At 47.2% G+C, this 22,045-nt stretch overlaps 1 protein-coding gene across 1 annotated transcript in view; it reads right to left on the minus strand.

Moving 5' to 3' along the window:
• The window catches only part of IQGAP1 (IQ motif containing GTPase activating protein 1), a 176,129-nt gene that overhangs the window by 88,599 nt on the left and 65,485 nt on the right, over positions 1–22,045 (minus strand). The window contains exons 11-14 of the mRNA XM_054041339.1: positions 18,932–19,016; positions 17,916–18,079; positions 13,705–13,865; positions 12,956–13,080 (exon numbers count right to left, since the gene is read on the minus strand). Of these exons, the coding sequence (XP_053897314.1) occupies positions 12,956–13,080; positions 13,705–13,865; positions 17,916–18,079; positions 18,932–19,016 (535 nt within the window). The remainder of the gene's footprint in view (positions 1–12,955; positions 13,081–13,704; positions 13,866–17,915; positions 18,080–18,931; positions 19,017–22,045) is intronic.

A 22,045-nucleotide genomic window follows, 5' to 3' on the forward strand; every position in this document is an offset into this window, starting at 1 on the left:
ATGGCCTTATTAATCATGAGATTAAGCCTGTGACTGAATGGTGCTGGGACTGAACAACAGATGATAGATCACTTGATAATCATCCTGTTCTGTTCATTCCCTCTGAAGCATCTGGCATCAGCCACTGTCAGAAGACAGTAAAAAGCAACAGAGGGTCCTGGGGCACCTTTGAGACTAACAGAAGTATTGGGAGTATAAGCTTTCGTGGGTAAGAACCTCACTTCTTCAGATGCAAGACTTATACTCCCAATACTTCTGTTAGTCTCAAAGGTGCCACAGGACCCTCTGTTGCTTTTTACAGATTCAGACTAACACGGCTACCCCTCTGATACTTGTCAGAAGACAGGATACTGAGCTAGATGGAGCATTGGTCTGACCGAATATGGCCATTTTTATGTTCTTAGAAATTCAAAAATCAAAATCATTATGGTCCAGACCTATTGCAGGGCCCACATTAGGAACCAGGGCCATTACAAATAAAGGATGGTACAGGCATCTGATGTGACCATATAACATAAACTTTGAATTTCATTCCCATGACAAGGGCTGTGTTTGGATGACCGCAAAGTTCTCTTATGGGTGGGAGGAAGAAACATGCTTTGTCACTCCAGCCAGCTCAAGTTCTGCTTTCTGTTGGGACATATGAAGAATGGGACAGAAAGTAAATACTGAAAATATAGTTATGCCTCTATATAAGCCAACAGGATGTCCTTGCCTGATTACTGTGCTCAGTTCTGGTCATCCTGTCTCAAAAAAACCCATATCATAAAGAAAGAAAGGGGGCTCACAGATGAGAGACAAACATGATAGGAGGCCTAGCAAGACAGAAAAGGAGATGAACAAGAGAGGACATGATAGAATTAACAACAACAAAAAATGACAGAGAAGGTAAATTGGGCACTCCTATTTGCCCTCTTTCATAATACAAGAGGATGCCTATGATGCATTAATCTGTTAGAACTCACTGCCACAAGGTATTGAGTCAAAAACATTTATCAGGATGCAAAAAGGGATCAACACTTTTGTGTGTAATGAGAACATCCACAGTTCTATATTACACACACATTTCAAACAGGAGCTATAAATTTCCCCATGCTTAGGAGCATAAGCCAACCACTAACTAAGTGAATAAAAAGAAACTTCCCCTCTGAACAGGTTATTCCATTGGGGGATTCATTATAAGGATTCTTTCAGGCAGGTTATTGGACTAAATGGATGTCCAGACTTCTGCTCTGGTCCTGTATGGCAATTCTTACATTTCTTAAAACCTTGCCCATACAAACAGTACTATGTGATTGCTGGCTTGGTTTCTCTGTATCTCTCTGTGGTTTCATAATGAGATTTGCTCATGTGACCCAAGTAGGAAACCCAGTATCTATTTGGAGCATTCAGGAAATGAGTTAATCAAGACAGCAAGCTCTTAAATTAAAATTTAACCTTTCCTAGTCCATACACTATCTTTTCAGGGGTGAAAAATATTTCAGTAAATGGGGACTGAATTGTGGCAGGAAGAAAGAGAGAGTGTCCGTCGGTCTTAGTCTCCACTGATTAATGTAGCCTTGGCCCCTAACATTTGTAGCAAACCCCTAAGACGTTGTTGGGGAACACACTGGACTAGATACTGGAAAGAGCTCAGGAAAGTTATTTCATCCATTAAAAGTCCGTGTGGACTCTACTGCTGTGCATTAAAAGTTTCCTAGTGAACTTTAATCTACTACTTTTTCAAAGCAAAGTTGGTCAAAGAGCACTAGAGAACTTTTAGTGTGTGGCAGGAGGGTCTGCACAGACACTTAGGCCTTGTCTACACTAAAGGGAAAACTCGATCTAAGCTAAGCAATTTGAGTTACGTGAATAGCACAACTCAAAATCGACGTAGCTTAGATCTACTTACCGCGGGGTCCACACTATGCGATGTCGACGGGAGACACTCTCCCGTTGACTCCCTCTACTATTCTTGATCAGGTGGAGTACAGGAGTGGAGAGTGATCAGCGGTCGATTTAGTGGGTCTTCACTAGACCTGCTAAATCAACTGCCGATGCATCGATTGATGCTTGGAAAGTGTAGACAAGCCCTCTGTGTGCAGCAGGCTACTGTGGAGTAGATTTATATCCCAGTTTGCTACGAACTAAGTGCTCATGTAGACAAGCCCTAATACAGATCCATTGACTCCTGTGTGTTTGACCCATCCAAACTGCTTCTTTAAATCTTGATCCTAATGAAGCTTTGTGTTATATGTATATGTATGTATATTCGACCATAAAGTTAGAAAGGGGAGGGAGGAACTGGCAAGTAGTTGTGTTCTTAGGAATCAATTTGTCCCTGAGATCTTGCTTTCTGAAACTTGAAAGGGTTCTTTTGCTAATTTAACAAATTAAAAGCATTTCAGCCACAAATAAAAATGAATCAAATTATTCCAGTTTTAGTATGTTTATTTTCAGACACTAGTTTCTCAACCCTGGGCTTCAGTCAACTGAAGTCGTCTAAATGGGAATGGAATTATTGAAAGATTATCTCTGAAGAATTCATTTGTGTGCCTAGTTCCACACCTCCCTTAAAGGTGCCAAAACAGCCAGTTTTTACAGAATGCAAATGTGAACCCCAATTGAATGTTTCAAAATACAATTAATCACCTACATGAGAGACTCAAGACATCACAGTCATGAGCACAGTATATAAGTGTAAGGTATCCAAAAATGCTTTTTGGGAGTGGCAAAGTTTTGAATATCTAACACATTGGACCTTGCCCAGTTTCTCAGGTATTAAAGGCTATTTCTGATTCATGTTTCTCAAATCCTTTTAATGTTTTCACATTTATTTCTCACCTACTTCTTCCTGCTGAACTGTCTTGTAAATAAAGCAAACAGGCATCACCAAGTGATCCAGCTAAGAACCTCATTATGCTCTTATGCACATCCCTGATGAAACGTTAAGGAGCAGATTCAGGAGCAGGGGAAGAGCAGACAGAACATTACCTAAACGGGCACAGAAAAGAACTAGAGTCCACAATTTTACCATACTAAGAAGTGGAGTGTGGGGAGGAGATACACTTCTGAACTTGTGGCAAGAATTTCCTTCCTGTATACTGCAGTTGAGAAGTACAGCATTAGCGCTTGCTACATATTATTTCAACTCCAGTTCCCTTTTTGTTGTAGCAGTTTGTGTTAAAAAGGGGCATTGACCTCATCTCTTTGAGGCACTAGTGATCACCAAACCAGTCACTTGAGCCCCATGGATGCGTTTCACAGTCCCTGCCTCCAACAGTGGGTGGTACCCAGAAAGATTGGAAAGGATTAAACAGAAAACTGCTTTTTAGGGAGACTAGATGGTTCAAGGCCAGATAGTTAATTTTTATCAAGGCCCAAATTTTCTAATTCTGATGCTTGAATAAAAAATGGTTACCTACCTCTTGTAACTGTTATTCTTCGAGATGTGTTGTTCATGTCCATTCCATGTCAGGTGTGTGCGCTCGCCATACGCACCGGAACATTCTTCCCCCAGTGGTATCTGTAGGGCTCTCTGGAGTGGCATGAGTATGCGCCACCATAAGAGATGCTGCCCCCCCACCCCGCCCCAGTTCCTTCTTGATGAAACTCCAACAGAAGGGAAGGAGAATGGGTCATGGAATGGACATGAGCAATGCATCTCAAAGAACAACAGTTACAAGAGGTAGGTAACCCGTTTTTTCTTCAAGTGCTTGCTCATGCCCATTCCAAGTCAGCTGACTCACAGGCAGTGCCTCTGGAGGACATGTAGATTACAACAGAGTTCTGCCAAAGCCAGCATCATCTTGGGCTTGCTAGGTGATGGTATAGTGTGTCGTGAAAGTATGGACAGACAACCATGTAGTGGCTCTGCAAATGTCCTGGATAGGGAAATGTGCCAGGAAAGTTGTCAACGATGCTTGAGCCCTGGTCAAATGAGCTGTCACTATTGGCGGAGGCACAGCCTGTGCCAGCTCATAGCAGGTACAGATGCAGGTGGTGATCCAGGGATGACAGCAGGTGATCCTTTATTCTGTCGGCCACAGCAATGAAGAATTGAGTAGACTTGCGGAAGGGCTCAGTCCGCTCAAGGTAGAAAGCCAGGGCACATCTGACATCCAGTGTGTGCAGACCCCGCTCCTCAGTGGAAGCTCAAAAGGAGAACCAGTGAGCCTAGAGGGGATGAGTTTGAGGTCCCACTGGGGAATCGGATCCCGAACCTGCAGGAAGAGCCCTTCAAGATCCTTAAGAAATCTGATGGTCATTGCATGCGAGAAGACAGACCTGCTGTCGACAAGAAGGTGGAAGGCTGATATGGCTGCCCGGTGCACCTTAATCAATGAGAACGCCAGATCTTGGTGCTTCAGGAGGAGCAGATAGTCCAGAATAGATTGTAAAGATGACTGAAATGGGATGTTCCGTTCCAACACCTAGCAGGTAAAGCATTTCCACTTGGCCAGGTAAATAGCTCTAGTGGAGGGTTTTCTGCTTTCTAAGAGAACCCACTGGACCTGTCTGGAGCAGGCCTGTTCCTTAAGGTTTAGCCACGCAGCAACCATGCTGTCAGGTGCAGGAAGGTTCGGTTCAGATGTAGCAGCCAACTGTGGTACTGCAAGAGCAGGTCCGGGCGGTTTGGGAGCGCCCAGGCAGCTGCCACTGCCAAGTTCATGAGCATGCCAAAACAACGTCAGTGAGGCCATGCCAGAGCTTTTACAATGACTGTCCCACTTGATCTTGAAGAGGGTCCTGTGGATGAGGGGAATGAGTGAAAAAGTGTACATGAGGAAAAAGGCATGCGAAAGTGAGCCTTCGTCAAGACCGTAGAGAGCAAAACCAGTGACATTTTCTGTTTTGTTTGGTAACAAACAGGTCCACCCAGAGTGTTCCCCACTTCTGGAAGATGGTCCTGACGACCTCCGGATGGAGAGACCACTCGTGGGGAGAGAAGAAACTCTGCTGAGATGGTCTTCTAGAGAGTTCCGGACTTCCGGTAGGTGTGAGGCTTCCAGATGGATGGCATGTTGAATACAGAAGTCTCACAGGCGAAGGGCTTCTTGGCAGAGGGCTGATGACCGTGCTTCCCCTTGCTTGTTGACATAGAACATCAAAATTGTATTGTCTGTCAACACCTACACTACCTTGCCTGAGAGCTGGGGAAGGAACACTTAGCAGGCCGGGTGGATGGCCCTGAGCTCTCTGACGTTTATATGTAATGACAGCTCCTCTCTGGACCATGGGCCCTGTGTCCTAAGGGGACCAAGGTGAGCTCCCCACCCTAAACCCGAGGCTGATACCAGGGACAGGGTGGGTCGAGGAGTCACAAATGGAACCCCTTCCATCATATTGTGCGGGTTCGACCACCTGCTAGGGAGGTAAGTATTTGTGGTGGAATCGTGAGGATCTTGTCCAAGTGATGCCTGACTGGGGAGTAGACAGATGCCAGCCACATCTGTAGGGGTCTGAGGCACAGTCTTGCATGCTGAACCATATAAGTGCACGCTGCCATGTGACCTAGCAGCTTGAGGCAGACCTGGACTGTAGGGAGCGGGTAGGAGTGACTTGGGCAATCAGATCTGACATTGCCCTGAATCTGGCTTCCAGTAGGAACGTTCTGGCTTGTGTAGAATCTAGGACCTCTCCAATTAATGCTATCCTCTGCGTCAGGACCAATGTTGACTTCTGTTCGTTTATCAACAGGCCCAGCTCTGGGCAGGTGGCTTGTACTATCGTGATGCTGTGCTGAACATGTGCCCTCGAGTGACCTCTGATGAGCCAATCATCAAGGTATGGGTAGATCTGAATACCCCTGCATCTGAGGTAGGCTGCGACCATGCATTTTGTGAATATTCTTGGCGCTGTTGCTAGGCCAAACAGGAGCTCAGCAAACTGGTAGTGGGCCTGTCCTACTATGAACCGTAGAAACCTCCGGTGGCCATGAAAAACTGAAATATCGAAGTATGCATCCTTTAACTCTAGGGCGGTGTACCAGTCTCCAGGGAGGGGATAATGGAGGCCATTATGGAGACAGTGCAGAACTTCAACTTTTTGAGGTATTTGTTGAAGCCTCGCAGGTCCAAGATGGGATATAGACCCCCTTTTGCCTTTAGAATCAGAAAATAGTGGGAGTAAAACCCTTTCCCTCTCAGTTCTTTGGGAACTTCTTCTACGGCCCCCACTTGTAGGCCCCCTCCACACCTCCTGGATGAGCAGTTGCTTGTGAGAAAGGTCCCTGAAGAGGTACAGGGAAGGGGGGTGGGAGGGAGGGATAGAAATAAATTGGAGGGTGTACCCAACTGCTACACTGCTGAGCACCCACTGGTCCAATGGTATAATGGCCCAAGCAGGGAGGTAGGGCAAAAGATAATTTGAAAATAAGAGGGGGGTAGAATCCTGGTGGAAAACTGGGAGGTCGCCCTCAGGCGCACCTTCAAAATGCCTGCTTGTTTCCAGGCGGGTAATGGCTAGTGTCAGGTTGGGATGATGAGGATTGTGGCTGGCCTTGATGGCGCTTGTAGCTCTTGCCCTTCCTACGGTAGGGCTCAGCTCTAGTCTGGCCTGCAAATCTTTGAGGCTGCTGGGGTTTGAAAAGCTTCCTTGAAGGCCCACGAGTGTAGAGGCCCAAGAAGCATAAAGTGGCTTTTGAGTCTTTTAGCCCGTGTAACCTAGTGTCTGTTTGGTTGGAAAACTGGGCTAAACCATTAAAGGGGAGGTCCTGGATGGATTGTTGGACCTCCGCAGATAAGCCAGCAGACTGCAGCCATGACGCCCAATGCATCGTCACAGCCGGCACCATTGTCCTGGCTGAGGAATCAGCCGCAGCAGAGGCCGCCTGGAGGGATGCCCTTGCCACTGCCTTGCCCTCATCTATTATGGCCAGGAACTCCTGCCTGGATTCTTGGGGCAGGGAATCTCCGAACTTGGCCACGGAATGCCACGTATCAATGTCATAGTGTCCCCGCAAGGATTGGTGGCTTGAAATGCGCAGTTGGAGGCTGGCCATTGAATAAAATTTTTTGCCAAAAAATATACAGCCTCTTTGCATCCTTATTCTTTGGGGTCAAACTGGTTTGGCCTTGCCTGTCCCTCTCATGGGCTGCTGCGATTACCAAGGAGCCAGAGAAGGGGTGCATATAGAGGTATTCAAAGCCTTGGAAGGGGATGTAATATTTCTTCCCTGCACATTTGGAAATGGGGGTCAGAGAGGATGGGATCTGCCATAAGGCCTGGACCAGCTTAATGATGTCCTTGTGAACCGGCAAGGCGACCCTCGCTGGGGTCGCTGTGGCCAAAATGTCGAACAGGGTGTTGGAGGGCTCCATCAATTCCTCAGCTTCAAGGCCCAAGTTTGCTGCCCCACGCTTAAGAAACTCTTGGTGAGCCTTAAAGTCATCATGTGGCTGGGGGAGGAACCAGCTCCATGTCCCCTGGTGGGTGGGTCTTGTCCTGGGGTGGCTGAGGACCCTGGGAACAATCCCTCTTCCAAGTCGGGTGGCGGGCAGGATACAGTGGCTGAGTGTCTCTCTGATGCCTCAGAGACTGAGAACGGCACATGGGATTCTGGGGCAGGGGAAAACCCCCATGGGTTCCAGAACTGCCAGGGAACTGGCCACTGTCCTTGAAGCCATGCACCTGCTAGTGAGCCCCTGGAACTCCCGTTGGCACTGCAGGATACCCCCGATTTCTGGGTACCACAACTTCCTCACCCTCGGAGTCACAGAAGGAAGGGTCCTCTCCTGGTGACCAGGGCGGAGCCACAGCTTCCTTAGCCTGCGGAGAACAGTGCCGGCGTTCTGTAGAGCAATGCAAGGTGGCTGGGAACCAGCAATGGTGCTCGGGTGACCGGCAGCATTAATCCGGGGATCAGCGATCCGAGTCCGCGGATCAGTATCGCAGCTCTGGTGACAGAGTGGGATTGCAAAGACCAGCGCCTAGGATCTGTTGACTGGCATCAAGGCTCCGGGGATTGCCATCGAGTTCTCGGGGACTGGCTCTGGAGTTCTGGGGATCAGCACCGGGTGGAGAGCAGCAGTGACACTCTGGAGACCGATGCCAAATGTCCTGGGACCAGGCCTGTACCTCAAGGGGTCGGTGGTGACAGTCCGGTGAGTGGTGCTGGGGGCTCAGGGACTGTTGTCGAGGGTCCTGGGGACTGGTACCTGGAACTCATGGAATGGCCACGAGACTCCACTGGCTGGTAACATGACTCCAGGGATCACCTACATTAACCTGGTGACTGGGATGGTGCCGGGGAGTGGCACCGCAAAGATGGGGATTGCTGCACAGATCCCAATGCAGGCTTGCCCCTAGCTGGGATTGCCATTGCGGGCGGGGGTTCCCGGGACTTTTCCGCACATGGATCTGCCAGAATGTCCTTGGCCATTTGAAAGGCTTCAGGTGTAGTTGGCACCGTGAGGACACAGGCGCCTCTGCCACTACACAGGGCAAGAGGCAGATCCTGAAGTGGGCTTGGGAGCTTATCTAGCAAGTCTGCTGCCTGGCCATTCTCTAGGAAAGACAAGGTACCTCTCGCAGGTTCTTGTTCACCTATAACTTTCCCCTTTGCCCTTGTGAGGCACTGGGGAGTGGCCTCTCCTGTGCTTCTTATGCCTCTTGGACAGCACCAGGGATGGAGATCAGTGCCAGAAGGAGGCTGGCGTTGGAGGGGCGCTTTTCACCAATGCCAGGTCAGAGTGGACTGGCTCATAGGCCTGTGCGAGGGCTGACTCCATGAGGAGTGCTCGGAGTCTAATGTCCTGCTCCTTCTTTGTACACGATTTGAAGCTCTTGCAGATATGCTACTTGTTGCGTACATGGGACACCCTCTTAAGCACTTCAAACAGCTTTGATGGGGGTCACTAACTGGCATGGGCTTCTTATACTGGTCACAAAGCTTGAGGATTGGGTCATGCCCCGTCCCTGGTAAAGTTCATAGGGGACTGCCTCACTACAATTAAGTACTACTTAACTAACTAACTACATAAACTACGAATACTCTAACTATATACACTAAAGAGTTAGAAGAATCATAGAATATCAGGGTTGGAAGGGACCTCAAGCCTGACCTTAAAAACCTCTGAGGAAGGAGATTCCACCACCTCCCTAGGTAACCCATTCCAGTGCTTCACCACCCTCCTAGTGAAAAAGTTTGTCCTAATATCCAACCTAAACCTCCCCCACTACAACTTAAGACCATTACTCCTTGTTCTGTCATCTGGTACCACTGAGAACAGGCGATTGAAAGCAGCTATCAAATCCCCTCTCATTCTTCTCTTCTGCAGACTAAACAATCCCAGTTCCCTCAGCCTCTCCTCATAAGTCATGTGCTCCAGCCCCCTAATCATTTTTGTTGCCCTCCACTGGACTCTTTCCAATTTTTCCACATCCTTCTTGTAGTGTGGTGGACCCAAAACTGGACACAGTACAGTACTCCGGATGAGGCCTCACCAATGTCGAATAGAGGGGAATGATCACATCTCTCGATCTGCTGGCAATGCCCCTAGTTATACAGCCCCAAATGCCGTTAGCCTTCTTGGCAACAAGGGCACACTGTTGACTCATATCCAGCTTCTCGTCCACTGTCACCCCTAGGTCCTTTTCTGCAGAACTGCTGCATAGCCATTCGGTCCCTAGTCTGTAGCAGTGCATGGGATTCTTCCGTCCTAAGTGCAGGACTCTGCATTTGTCCTTGTTGAACCTCATCAGATTTCTTTTGGCCCAATCCTTTAATTTGTCTACGTCCCTCTGTATCCTATTCCTACCCTCCAGCCTATCAACCACTCCTCCCAGTTTAGTGTCATCTGCAAACTTGCTGTAGGTGCAGTCCACAACATCCTCCAGATCACTGATGAAGATATTGAACAAAACTGGCCCCAGGACCGTTGGGGCACTCCGCTTGAAACCCGCTGCCAACTAGACATGGAGCCGTTGATCACTACCCGTTGAGCCCGACAATCTAGCCAGCTTTCTATCCACCTTATAGTCCATTCATCCAGCTCATACTTCTTTAACTTGCCAGCAAGAATACTGTGGGAGACTGTATCAAAAGCTTTGCTAAAGTCAAGGAATAACACGTCCACTGCTTTCCCCTTGTCCACAGACCCAGTTATCTCCTCATAAAAGGCAATTAGGCTAGTCAGGCATGACTTGCCCTTGGTGAATCCATGCTGACTGTTCCTGATCACTTTCCTCTCCTCTAAGTGCTTCAGAATTGATTCCTTGAGGACCTGCTCCATGATTTTCCCAGGGACTGAGGTGAGGCTGACTGGCCTGTAGTTCCCCGGATCCTCCTCCTTCCCTTTTTTAAAGATGGGCACTACATTAGCCTTTTTCCAGTCATCCGGGACCTCCCCTGATCGCCCTGAGTTTTCAAAGATAAATCACTGGTATGATTGCTTGCCGAAGCAAGGAGATGTTCCAACACCATCACTAGCGGTAAAAAGGAACTGAAGGGGGGAGGGGCGGCGCCTCTTATGCTGGTGCATACGCAGAGGGAGCCAGAGCCAGCCCTACAGCTACCACTGGGGGGAAAGCTTTCAGCACCAGTGCAGGTGGTGAGCACACACACCTGACATGGAATGGACATGAGCAAGCACTCAAAGAACTGTGTACCTAACTTGAGACATCTCAGGCCTAATTTTCAGAGGTGTTGAGCATGCAAAATTTACAACTTCAACTGATAACAGTGTGTGTGCTTAATCCCTTGCAAATCAGGTCCTGTGTGTCTCAAAATGGGTACCATCACCTCCATCAGTGAATATTTTTGAAAATGTGTGTCTAAAGTATCAATCTACAGCACAGCATTAACTACACCACATCTGTGCCTATACTCCTACCGGTGACCCAAGTTTAGACTCTAGCTTGGGTAATATGAAATGAGTTCAGTATCTCTTCTACAAGACTTCATTTGTCCACATCAAAAAACACTCTTGCAGTATAGCATAGCATAGTTTAACATCATTTTCGGTCTCTGCTCAAGGGTGGCTCAGAACTTACCTAGAATCATTATGTGGCCAAGGTTATTTCCATGACTTGGCTTTAACGAGAGATCCAATCCAGCCCCTCCTCCTCCCTAGCAGCTCCCCCATACCCAGTAAACTTGACTAATTTTGATTATCAAGTATCAGAGAGGTAGCCGTGTTAGTCTGAATCTGTAAAAAGCAACAGAGGGTCCTGTGGCACCTTTAAGACTAACAGAAGAATTGGGAGCATAAGCTTTCATGGGTAAGAACCTCACTTCTTACCCACGAAAGCTTATGCTCCCAATACTTCTGTTAGTCTTAAAGGTGCCACAGGACCCTCTGTTAATTTTGATTATATACTTCTGGAATGGTCAGAGTCCTAAGGTACATTTGTAATGGAACAGATTTTAGAAAAGGAAGAGACCTCCTAGTCCACTAAGTCCATGAGCCAGTAAACAGCATGTTCTCTTAGTGTTTTAAGATCAGGATCAAAAGGGCCTCAGCACAGTTGTGTATATGGGGAGCTTACGATTGGAGTAAGTGGTGAGATGCACTCACAGAACTGGCGGGGAGGGTGAGGGGGAGGAGAAGGGCCAGAACTGGAATAGCAGCAGGGGCTGTGTGGTGGTGTATGCACACCCCACCCCTTGTTGGGGTGGGCCGGGGGTGTGCTAGTACTGCGGTTACAGCCTACCAGACTGTCTCAGGTCTCGCCATGATGAGATTCGAGGGGCAGGGTCTAAGTGGCAGCCCTCAGGTACAGGGCATTGTGGTCTGGCGGCCAGAGTCGATATCGTGGCTGAGCAGCCAGAGTTAAAATGGCAGCCCTCAGACACAGGACAGTGTGCCCTAGCGGCCAGTACCTGGGGGGCCATCACCGGGGCGGGGGGGGGGGGGAAAGAAGAGAGAGGGTGGCGGCCCAAGCCCACTCAACTCCACCAGGCCCTGACCCAGGGCCCTAACAGGGAAGAGTGGTCCACCACTAGGTCAGCGGGGAATCCCACCAAAAGACGCTGACCTCATACAGATGGGAGATACTACTCTCTCTCACCCTCCCTAGGTCACTTCCTACCGCACTTCCTGAAGCTGCAATCCGTGGGGCATCAGGGTCTCTGGGCTCCTCTGGGCAGGGCAGGTAACTCTCTTGGACTTCGATGGCCACGGATCTCCAGCTCCCACAGGGAAGGGCTGTGATAGCTCTTCAGGGGGAGCCTCCACCAAAAGGTCCTTCCTCTCCGGCAGCAGCTCAGACTGAGCCGGGCTGCTCTCTTTTATACTAGCATAGCATTTGGAGCATGCCGCCTACAGTCTGAGGGGCGGAACTTCCTCCACCCATAGTGTGAGATTAATCCCTTCAGGCCCAGTGTGAGATATGCTTGCCCCCTCACAGGCTGCACGTCAGGATTGAATGTCTTCAACAGAGGTGTAAAGGGGTCCGTTTGGACAGTTTGGCTGGCTCTAACTAGTGCTATTAACAAGGAGTTACCAGATTGGGATGCATTTCTGCTTCCCTCTTCCCCCTGTCAATTTTCCTAAGAACATGAGAACCTATTTAGCATGTCTAGTACTTGCGCCAAGAAGCAAAGACATATTGAATAGGCCTACAACAAAACTGGATCAGAGACTAAAAGGTAAACCTATGCTCACATCCCATCACATTGCAGAGTCTGGTCCCAGGACTTCATCTGTCTATCTAGGTAAAGATGTTGCATTTGACACTGTGGTATATGGAAATGCCTATACTTGCTCTCTTTGTCAGCAGTCGTGCTGTTAACACTTCATTATCAGAGAGCACTGAATTTACTCAGATAAAATGAGCTCTTTTTATGTGCACCATATAGGCATCTCCTAATGCTAGAAAGGCACCAACTGCCAAGGTCTCTCACCATGTGCCAGCTAGACCTCCAGCTACCTCCTTGTTAATAGTGCTACCCCCATCCCAGTGAATGTGAATCTGGTTTCGACATTTCTTAGAATCCAGGTCACTCTAGTAGGAATGAAGTGGAAGCACTTACTCTCGTGCTCCTCATGCACCACTATGTTCACACGGTCCACACATGACTGGATATCATTCCATGTGATAAACTCATTCCCTCCTGTATGTGCCTGAGCTTTCAGCTTCATCAAATCATCGATGTATCTGCCATACACAAGAGAAACAATAAGAGACATCATGTGGGCCTAAGAGGGCAATTTAGCATGTGAGCCTAATGACAGTGTCCAGAACTAACATGCAAGGGAAGTGGCGACAGAGACAGCATGCAGGATATATCTGGAACAAATGCAAAAAGGGGAAGGGGAGACATACCAAAGCAGCTCACAAGAGCCCAGATCAATGCAACTGGCAGGGCGCCACAGAGACTGCATGCAAGACAGTGAGTCCAAGACCAGTGTGAAGACTGAGCATGGACTTCATGTGAAGGGGGGGGTGGCATCAGCAACAGCATAAAAGAACCTGAATACAGCACCAATGTGAAGTCTTGGAAGAGACTTCAAGAGACTGTACATGAGTATGATTAATATGAAGGGGTGGCATAAGAGACAGTGTGCAAGAGAGCAAGCTCATGGGGTCCAGGCAAAAGGGGCACCAGCGACTAAATGTCATGATTAACAATTTGGAAAGATAGCATTAAAGGGTAAAAGAAAAAAAATGAAATGTCAGGAGAATAATAAATAATAATAATAATAATAATAATAATAATAATAATAAAGGGAATATTTGGCGCACTGAGAGAGGCCACATCCATCTGTCACATGTACCCACCTCTGGGAGTTCTCATCTTCAATGTTAGTGAGCCCTGTAACTGGACTGCTCAGTTGTTTCCAAATTGTGTTCACATCCCCTGAATCCAACGCCCTGTTAATCAGAGCCACAGATGACAGCATCTCCACTGCAACTGACAGCTCTGGATGGGTGAGGTTACCCTGCATGCAAAGAGGACAATGAGAATCACACATCCTTCAGAAATTTATGCCATGTGAGGTGGACAGAATATGGCAGTAGTTACAGTAACTGCAGTGAGTGAGTAAACGAGGAAGACAAGGAGACAACACAGCAACCGTAAACTACAGGGGAAAGTATGTGGTACAAGGAAGAGTAAGAGAATCACAAGTGAAACCAAGTAGGCAGAGCAAGTGATGTAAAAAATTAGAATCCACAGCTCCATGCAGCTCAGAGAATATATCCCTGATTTACAGATAAAAAACATAAGAACCATAATGGGTCAGATCAATGGTCCATCTAGCCCAATATCCTGTCTTCTGACAGTGGCCAATGCCAGATGCTTCAAAAGGAATGAACAGAACTGGGCAATCATCAAGTAATCCATCTCCTGTCATCCAATCTGGCAGTCAGAGGTTTAGGGACACCCAGAACATGGGTTTGTGTCCCTAACCATCTTAGCTAATAGCCATTGATGAACCTATCCTCCATAAACTTCTCTAATTCTTTCTTGAACCCAGTTATACCTTTGGCCTTCACAAAATCCCCTGGCAACGAGGTCCACAGGTTGAATGTGCTTTGTGTGAAGAAATACTTCCTTCTGTTTGTTTTAAACCTGCTGCCTATTAATTTTACTGGGTGACTCCTGGTTCATGTGTTATCTGAAGGGGTAAATAACATTTCCTTATTCACTGTCTCCACACCGTTCATGATTTTATAGACTTCTATCATAAGCCCTCTCTTAGTTGTCTCTTTTCAAAGTTGAACAGTCCCAGTCTTTTTAATTTCTCCTCATATGGAAGCTGTTCCATACCCCTAATCATTTTTGTTGCTCTTCTCTGTACATTTTCCATTTCTAATACATCTTTTTTAGATGAAACCACCAGAACTGCATGCACTATTTGAGGTACTGGTGTACCATGGATTTATATAGTGGCATTACATTGACTCTCATTTTATATATCCCTTTCCTAATGGTTCGTCACATTTGGTTACCTTTTTGACTGCCGTTGCACATTTAGTAGAAGGTTACTTTCCTGTAATTGCAGATTCTTTTCCTGTTTAAACATGGATGCACATGCATGCCATGCGCTGGAGCCAGAACAGTTTTGTAGTAGCATCCTTTGACCCACATATGCATCGGCCGTGTGTACGCATCTGAGGCTATAAGAGGCCATGCAGGTCGATGCCACTCCCATATCCCTCTTACCACTAAGCAATGTCCGCAGCAGAGGGGAGGGAGCGCAGGTATTGGAATCCAAATTTCAAAGAACCTCCCGTTATAGGTAAGTAACCTCCTCTTCTTCTTCAAGTGATGGTCCCTATATGGATTCCAAATGTGGGTAATTAGCAAGCAGTGCTCAGCACGGAAGTGGGTGCGAGGAATCACGAGAAGTTAGTCCGTAGGACAGTTCCACTGCTGGGGTGATGGCATAGTGAGCAGTAAAGATCTGGACAGAGTGCCACATGGCCGGCCAATGTCCTGCCAGGGTACATCCTTTAGGCAGGCCAATGCGGTGGCGTGGGCCCCTGTGGAGTGAGCCATGACTCCAGGGGCAAGTGTAGCATTTGGCGCAAGAATCCTCGAGGGACTGGAGGGATTCATCTGTTGTGTCACTGAAAAGTTTTTAGTTGTCAAAGGGGAGGTCCTCAAGAGTGGTATGGACTCTTAGAGAACCCAGATGATTGGACCCAGGAGTCTCATTGGAGTACAACGCCTGTCGCCAGCAAGTGTGATATGGTGTCGGAGGCATCCATGACTGCCTGGAGACTCACCTTGGTGATCAGTTTCCCTTCATCCAGCAGCATCTGGAAGTCTTGTTGCTGGTCTGGCAGTAGAAGAGCCTGAATCTTCAAGAACCTGGAGTAGCTGAGAAAGTAGCATTTCGCCAACAGGGCCTGGTAGCTGGCGATATGGAACTGGAGTCCCATAGAAGAGTAGACTTTTCTAACAAAAGGTCCAGTTTTCTTGCCACCCTGTCCAGAGGAGTGGACTTGAGATGTTGTTGGCGAGTGCGTTTGGTCGCCACATGAACTACCAGCAAGTTGGGGGGTGAGTGGGTGAAAAAGAAGTCCATGCCCTTAGATGGGACAAAGTATGGCCTCTCTGCGTGCATAGGAGTAGAGGCACAGAAGGCTGGTGTATGCCTGACCAACTGCACCGGTTGCAGGATGGCCTCATGGATGGGGAATGCGGTCGGGGAGGGTCCTAGCAGTTGCAGAATATCCAGTAGCTGGTTTTGTGGGTCCTTGACCTGTTCCACTGTGAGGCTGAAGACTATAGCCACTTGCTGAAGCAAGTCTTGGTATTGTTTCTGGTCGTCAAGAGGGGAGAGGAAAGGTGGAATCAGAACTTCATCCGGCGATGATGAGGCTCCAGGAGGGGCAGGCAGTCCCGGCTGCACTGTGTCATAGAATCATAGACTATTAGGGTTGGAAGGGACCTCATCTAGTCCAACCCCCTGCTCAAAGCAGGACCAATCCCCAACTCAATCCCCCAACCCTGGGTTTAGCAGGCCAATGCTCAAACCACTGAGCTATCCCTCTCCCTCTCAGGTTCATTGTAAACAGAGGATGGCACAAAATGGGCAGGCAATAATTGGTAAGATGCCATGACAGAACCCTGTGGTCCTGGTACAGGAGGCCAGCAGGGCCAAGCCTATGCGCCCCTGGGATATCTGAACCACAGCTCACCAGTAGGGGTCATATGCCGGAGGATAGGGTGGTCAGCTCCTAGGATTCGGGCTGCAAGATTGGGGTACGTGAAAAGGAGGGATCTGGCTCTGAGGAGCATCCAGATTCGGAGGATGGGTCTGGTAGGGGTGGAGCTGACGATAGAGTGCAGTGGTAAGAGGGAACTGGAGTGCTGTCGACCCACACAGCCTCAGATGTGAGCATATGGATGACGCATGAGTGGATCAATTGACACTACTACAAAACTGTTCCAGCTCCAGCACATGGCACACGTGCACACCCATGTTTGGAATCCATATAGGGACCATCACTTGATGAAGAACAGATGTTTTCAGAGAACTATCCACAGTGACTTCAAGATCTCTTTCTTGAGCAGTAATAACTAATTTAGACTCCACCATTTCACATGTATAATTGGGATTATGTTTTCCAATGTGCATTACTTTGCATTTATCAACACTGAATTTAATCTGCCATTTTGTTGCCCAGTCACCCAGCTTTGGACTTAAGTATATTGAGTAATTTTGTATCATCTATAAACTTTGCTACCTCACTGTTTACCCCTTTTTCCAGATCAGTTATGAGTAAGTTGAACAGCACTGGTCCCACTACAGATCCTTGGGAGGCCCCAGTATTTACCTCTCTCCAGTCTGAAAACTGACCATTTATTCTTACCCTTTGTTTCATGTGTTTTAACCAGTTACTGATCCATGAGAAGTCTTTCCCTCTCATCTCATGACTGCAAGAGCCTTTGGCAAGGGTTCACGTCAAAGCTTTCTGAAACTTCAAGTACACTGGATCACTGTTGTCCACATGTTTGTTAACCCCTTCAAAGAATGCTACTAGATCAGTGAGGCATGATTTCCCTTTAAAAAAGTCATGTTGAATCTTCCCCAACATATCATGTTCATCAATGTGTCTAATAATTCTGTTCTTTACTGTAGTTTCAACTAATTTGTCTGATACTGAAGTTAGTCTTACTGGCCTGTAACTGCCAGGATCGCCTCTGAAGCCTGTTTTAAAAATTGGCATCACATTAGCTATCCTCCAGTCATCTAGTACAGCAGCTGACTTGAGAGTTAGAGTACGTACCACAGTTAGTAGATCTGCAATTTCATACCTGAATTCCTTCAGAACTCTTGGGTGATCCTGGTGATTTATTATTGTTTAATTCATCAATAAAATAGTAAATTGCACAAACTTTGAACTGCAACATAGTTTCAAGAATTCACAAAACAGCTACATTCTGGAGGAGGCGTGGAATGAAGAGCTAAGCATGATGGACACTGCTGGGAATCGTCAGATTGTTTTCCAAGAACAGGAAAGAATCTATTACTTACTTCAGGGCTCTGTTGCTGCAGAGTTGCTAGCTCCCTCTGGTAAAGATCTGCTGCAAATGGATAAACCTGTGGTAACTGAGCCTCTGGATTCAAAAGTTCTGCCACAGTTTTCTCTGCAATACCCATTTGGATTGCAGAATTAATCCTTGCAACTGCTCCCAGCCCTGGAGATTAAAGGGAAAGAGGGCACAAGAGGTTAGGAGGGCAGAGAGCTTGTACCTCTGTTATAAGGGCATTTCTACCTACCCACTGTGGAAAGGGCTTTTGCTCTGTGGGCACCTAGGTGAAATGGCAAGAATACATTCCCTCCACTGCGTGAATTACTGGGTGAAATTATCTAGCCTGCATTATACAGGAGGTCAGACTGATCTCAGTGGTCTCTTCTGACCTTGAAATCCATTATTCTAAGGTAGTTTTCAATCATTTTATATCGGTCAATTCCAGCAACAGCCTTTGTATCAGGAAAATAAAAAATAAACTAACCTAGTTTCAGAGTAAATTTTCAGAAGGGCAACATCTCTTTAGCAAGTGCAAATCAAGTAGTTAGAGGATTAGGGTTTACACCTGCAATTAATTGTCTCCTAATCTGACACTTGAAAGCGGCCAGAGTTGCAAGGAACCCTAGTAATTGCATCCACAATGAGGATCTCCAGGTAACCTCTGACTCTGCCCCATGGAGCTACCAGGATTTCCTTCACAGACCCAGGACCCAGAGATAGGTATAAGCTTTGAAGTACAGAAGTCACTTATAGTGGACACAAGTTTCCTAAATGTATTTTTAAAATGCATAGGTTAAAGAATAACCTATATTATAACCTGGGTTATAAGCGCTATTCTGGGGAGACTGAAAAGAATCACAGAAGCTGGCTTTCTGCAAGCTTCTCACTAGCCCTGAGGTGTTTACAGGGATATCACAAAGAACCGCAAAAGCTGATGTTGGTGTTACAACCAGGGTATAAATGATACATTGCCTCAACTCTCTGATCAGCTATAAACTCTGCTGAAACGCTCCTTACTTCGCTGGTACTGTTGTGCTGCACTGTTAGCAGCATCCACCCCAGACTGCAACTCCTCCTTCTGCAGGGGGCCTGCCAGGCCAGACTGTAGAAAAATAAATCACACACAAGGAAAAAAAATGTTGACCCTCTTGTGACTTTATTCAAACACAAACAGCAGCTTCTCCCTGTGAAATTCTACCCATGCACAACCCTATGCAAACAGTCAGAATTCTACAGATGTAGGAGAGAGAAATAACAAACCAGACACTTACAGTGCATTTGGTGAAAGAGACAAGGTTGGCTTAAGTCTGATGCCTTCTAGGAGACTGTAGGTGCCAACCAGGTCTAGAAAATTGAACATGGGGCTAAGAGCCAGATAAATCTCCATCTGGATCTTTGCCATTAACTTGCTGTGAAGCCTTGGGCAAATCCTCTAATTTCTCAGATTCCCCATTTTTGCAAATGGGAATAATTAATTCCAGACAGAAGCTTTCAAAAATAGTTCTCCTTCTTTGATTATATCTAGGGTGACTATATTTCCCAAAGGGAAAACAGGACACTGCATGGGGCTTACTCAAGCCCCTTTCCCCGTGCAGAGCTGGCCCAAGCCGCTTTCCCCACGGACAGCTGGCTTTAGGGTCCCCTCCATCCCAAGTGCGTGGCTGACCCAAGCTGCATGGCATCACTGCTCACCCAAGCCCTGCGGGACTGGCGTTGACGCTTCCTCTCCCCTCCCCACCTGAACATTCCTCCACACCCCATACCCCACTAGGGGGGCATACTCCACTTTTTTAGTAAAACTGGATATTTGTCCTGTTTGTTCTTGCCAACTGATGATCAGCTGGCAAATGCAAATGGGACAAAAGCCCAGTCCTGCCAAAAAAATCATGACTCTTGGAAGAGGGCTTAAAAAGGGGACTGTCCCAGCCAAAACGGGATATATGGACACCTAATTGTATCATCTTGTGTGATTCTCATTTCTGGGTCCAAGAAACATGGAAATTGCTATACTGGATCAGATCCATGGTCCATCTAGTCTAGTATCCTGGTTCCAATAGTGACCAGCCACCAAAGCTCAACTTCCTAGTACAAGACAGCTGAAACTCTAAGCTCTCAAGGTTTTTTCCAGCTCCTAAGGGCAATGTTATTAGCCGCGATGAAAGTCAACCATTTCTACTGATGGTTATTCATTTCCCCTAACCTCCAAATACTTTCATTTCTGGTGGGGCTCCTCTGTACTCCAATTGTCAGTTGGAGAGAAGTTGATAGTTAGGAAAGTTCATCATGAACCTTAAGAACTGCAACATTCAATACTGATGCACTGAAGTGACATCAGAGAATAGACATCAGCCTGACAGGAGAAAACATGTGCTCCTTAGTTGGGCAGATCTGCTTGGATGATTCAGCAAAAATTCTAGTCCAAAGGCAAAAAATAAGATTGGTAGTATTGTTCCCATAGCATAACTCAGGGGCTCCAGTATTTGGGAAGCATCTTTATAAGCCAATAACCTCAGTCAGGTCCACAGAGCAGAAATTGCTGCCCTTCTTCAGAAAAAGCAAGATGATCTGTGGGATGGTTCTTTTGCATTTGCTTCTGGGATACTGAATTCCCAAACTTGCATGATGGGACTGAATTCTCCTAATCAAAAAGGCAGTCTTCAAAACTAAGGTGGTGTAAAAAACACTCCAAGAGAGATTAAAAGGGGATCTCTCTCCATGAGGTTTGTAAGGACAACATTAAGATCCCACATCACTAGGGATTCTCTAACAGATAGGTAAGTATATAGTCATCCCTTTAAAAATCTGGATACCATGAGATGAGTAGGAACTCTTGTACTTGTACAGAGGTATCTGTCAGTAGCACTCAACCTGCCAACATCCAGACTGTCAGATGTGGCAACTGTCTAGATGAATTTGGCCTTGATTCTGTGATATTATATCTGGAGAGTCTGGAAGTGGTACCGGAGGCTAAACAGACATCCTGAGATCTGTTAATCAGAATGGCCTCGGCCAACATGGAGCTATCAGGATTAGCATGACTGCCTCCTGCCTATTTTTGCTCACCACCCTGAGAATCGATGGAAATGCATACATGAGACCTCACTCCTACAATATGAGAAAGGCCTCTTGGGTTCATGCCCCTTTAATCAAATATGAGAAAGGAAGCTGGGTTCATGCCCCTCGAATCAAACGACTGGACACTTCATTGTCTCTGGAGGTAAACAAGTCAATAGTAGGTTTTTCCCTTAGATGAAATACTGATGCAATGATGGAGCTCTTCAGAGACGACTTGTGGCTCTTGATGGATTGTCTGCTTAGGAAGTCTGCTAAACTGTTGAGACTCCTGGAGATGAAGTGCTATTGGAGTTACAGTAACTCCTCACTTAAAGTCATCCCGGTTAACATTGTTTCGTTGCTGATCAATTAGGGAACATGCTTGTTTAAAGTTGTGCAATGCTCCCTTATAATTTTGTTTGGCAGCCGCCTGCTTTGTCCACTGTTTTCAGGAACAGTAGCCTGTTGGAGCTAGCTGAAGGGGGCTTGGAACCAAGGTGGACCGGCAGCCCCCCCATCAGCTCCCCGCTCTCCTAAGTTCCTTGTGCGGCAGCCGCCCAGCAGGCTATCAATTGCTGGGCAGTTCAGCTGTCCCTCTCCCCACTGCCATGTGCTGCTCCTACCCTCTGCCTTGGAGCTGCTCCTGGGAGCCTCCTGCTTGCTGTGGGGAGGGGTGGGGGGCTGTGCTAATGTCAGGGTGTCCCCTACCCCCTACTCCTGTACCCCATCCACAGAGCGGGGGGGGACACGACAGGGCTCAGGATGGAGGGAGCTTGCTGGCAGCAGCTGCTCTCTCAACTTGCTAATCTACTTAAAAAGGCAATGTACTTAGAGTGGCGTCAACATACTTAAAGGGGCAATGCGCGTCTCTCCCTCTCACACATGGTGTGTGCCTCTGTCTGCCATGCTGTCTCCCCTCCCTCTATTCGTGCTGCCTTGTAGAGTGTGAGGCTACATTAACAACAATGTGTTAACCACTGAGGGCTCAGCGGAGTGCTAGTTCATCATTTAGCAGTAAGGCATTCCCTGGGAAATATCCCACCCTCTTCCACCCTCTGACTTATCATAGAATCATAG

Source organism: Malaclemys terrapin, chromosome 10, assembly GCF_027887155.1.
Source record: "Malaclemys terrapin pileata isolate rMalTer1 chromosome 10, rMalTer1.hap1, whole genome shotgun sequence".
NCBI lineage: Eukaryota > Metazoa > Chordata > Testudines > Emydidae > Malaclemys > Malaclemys terrapin.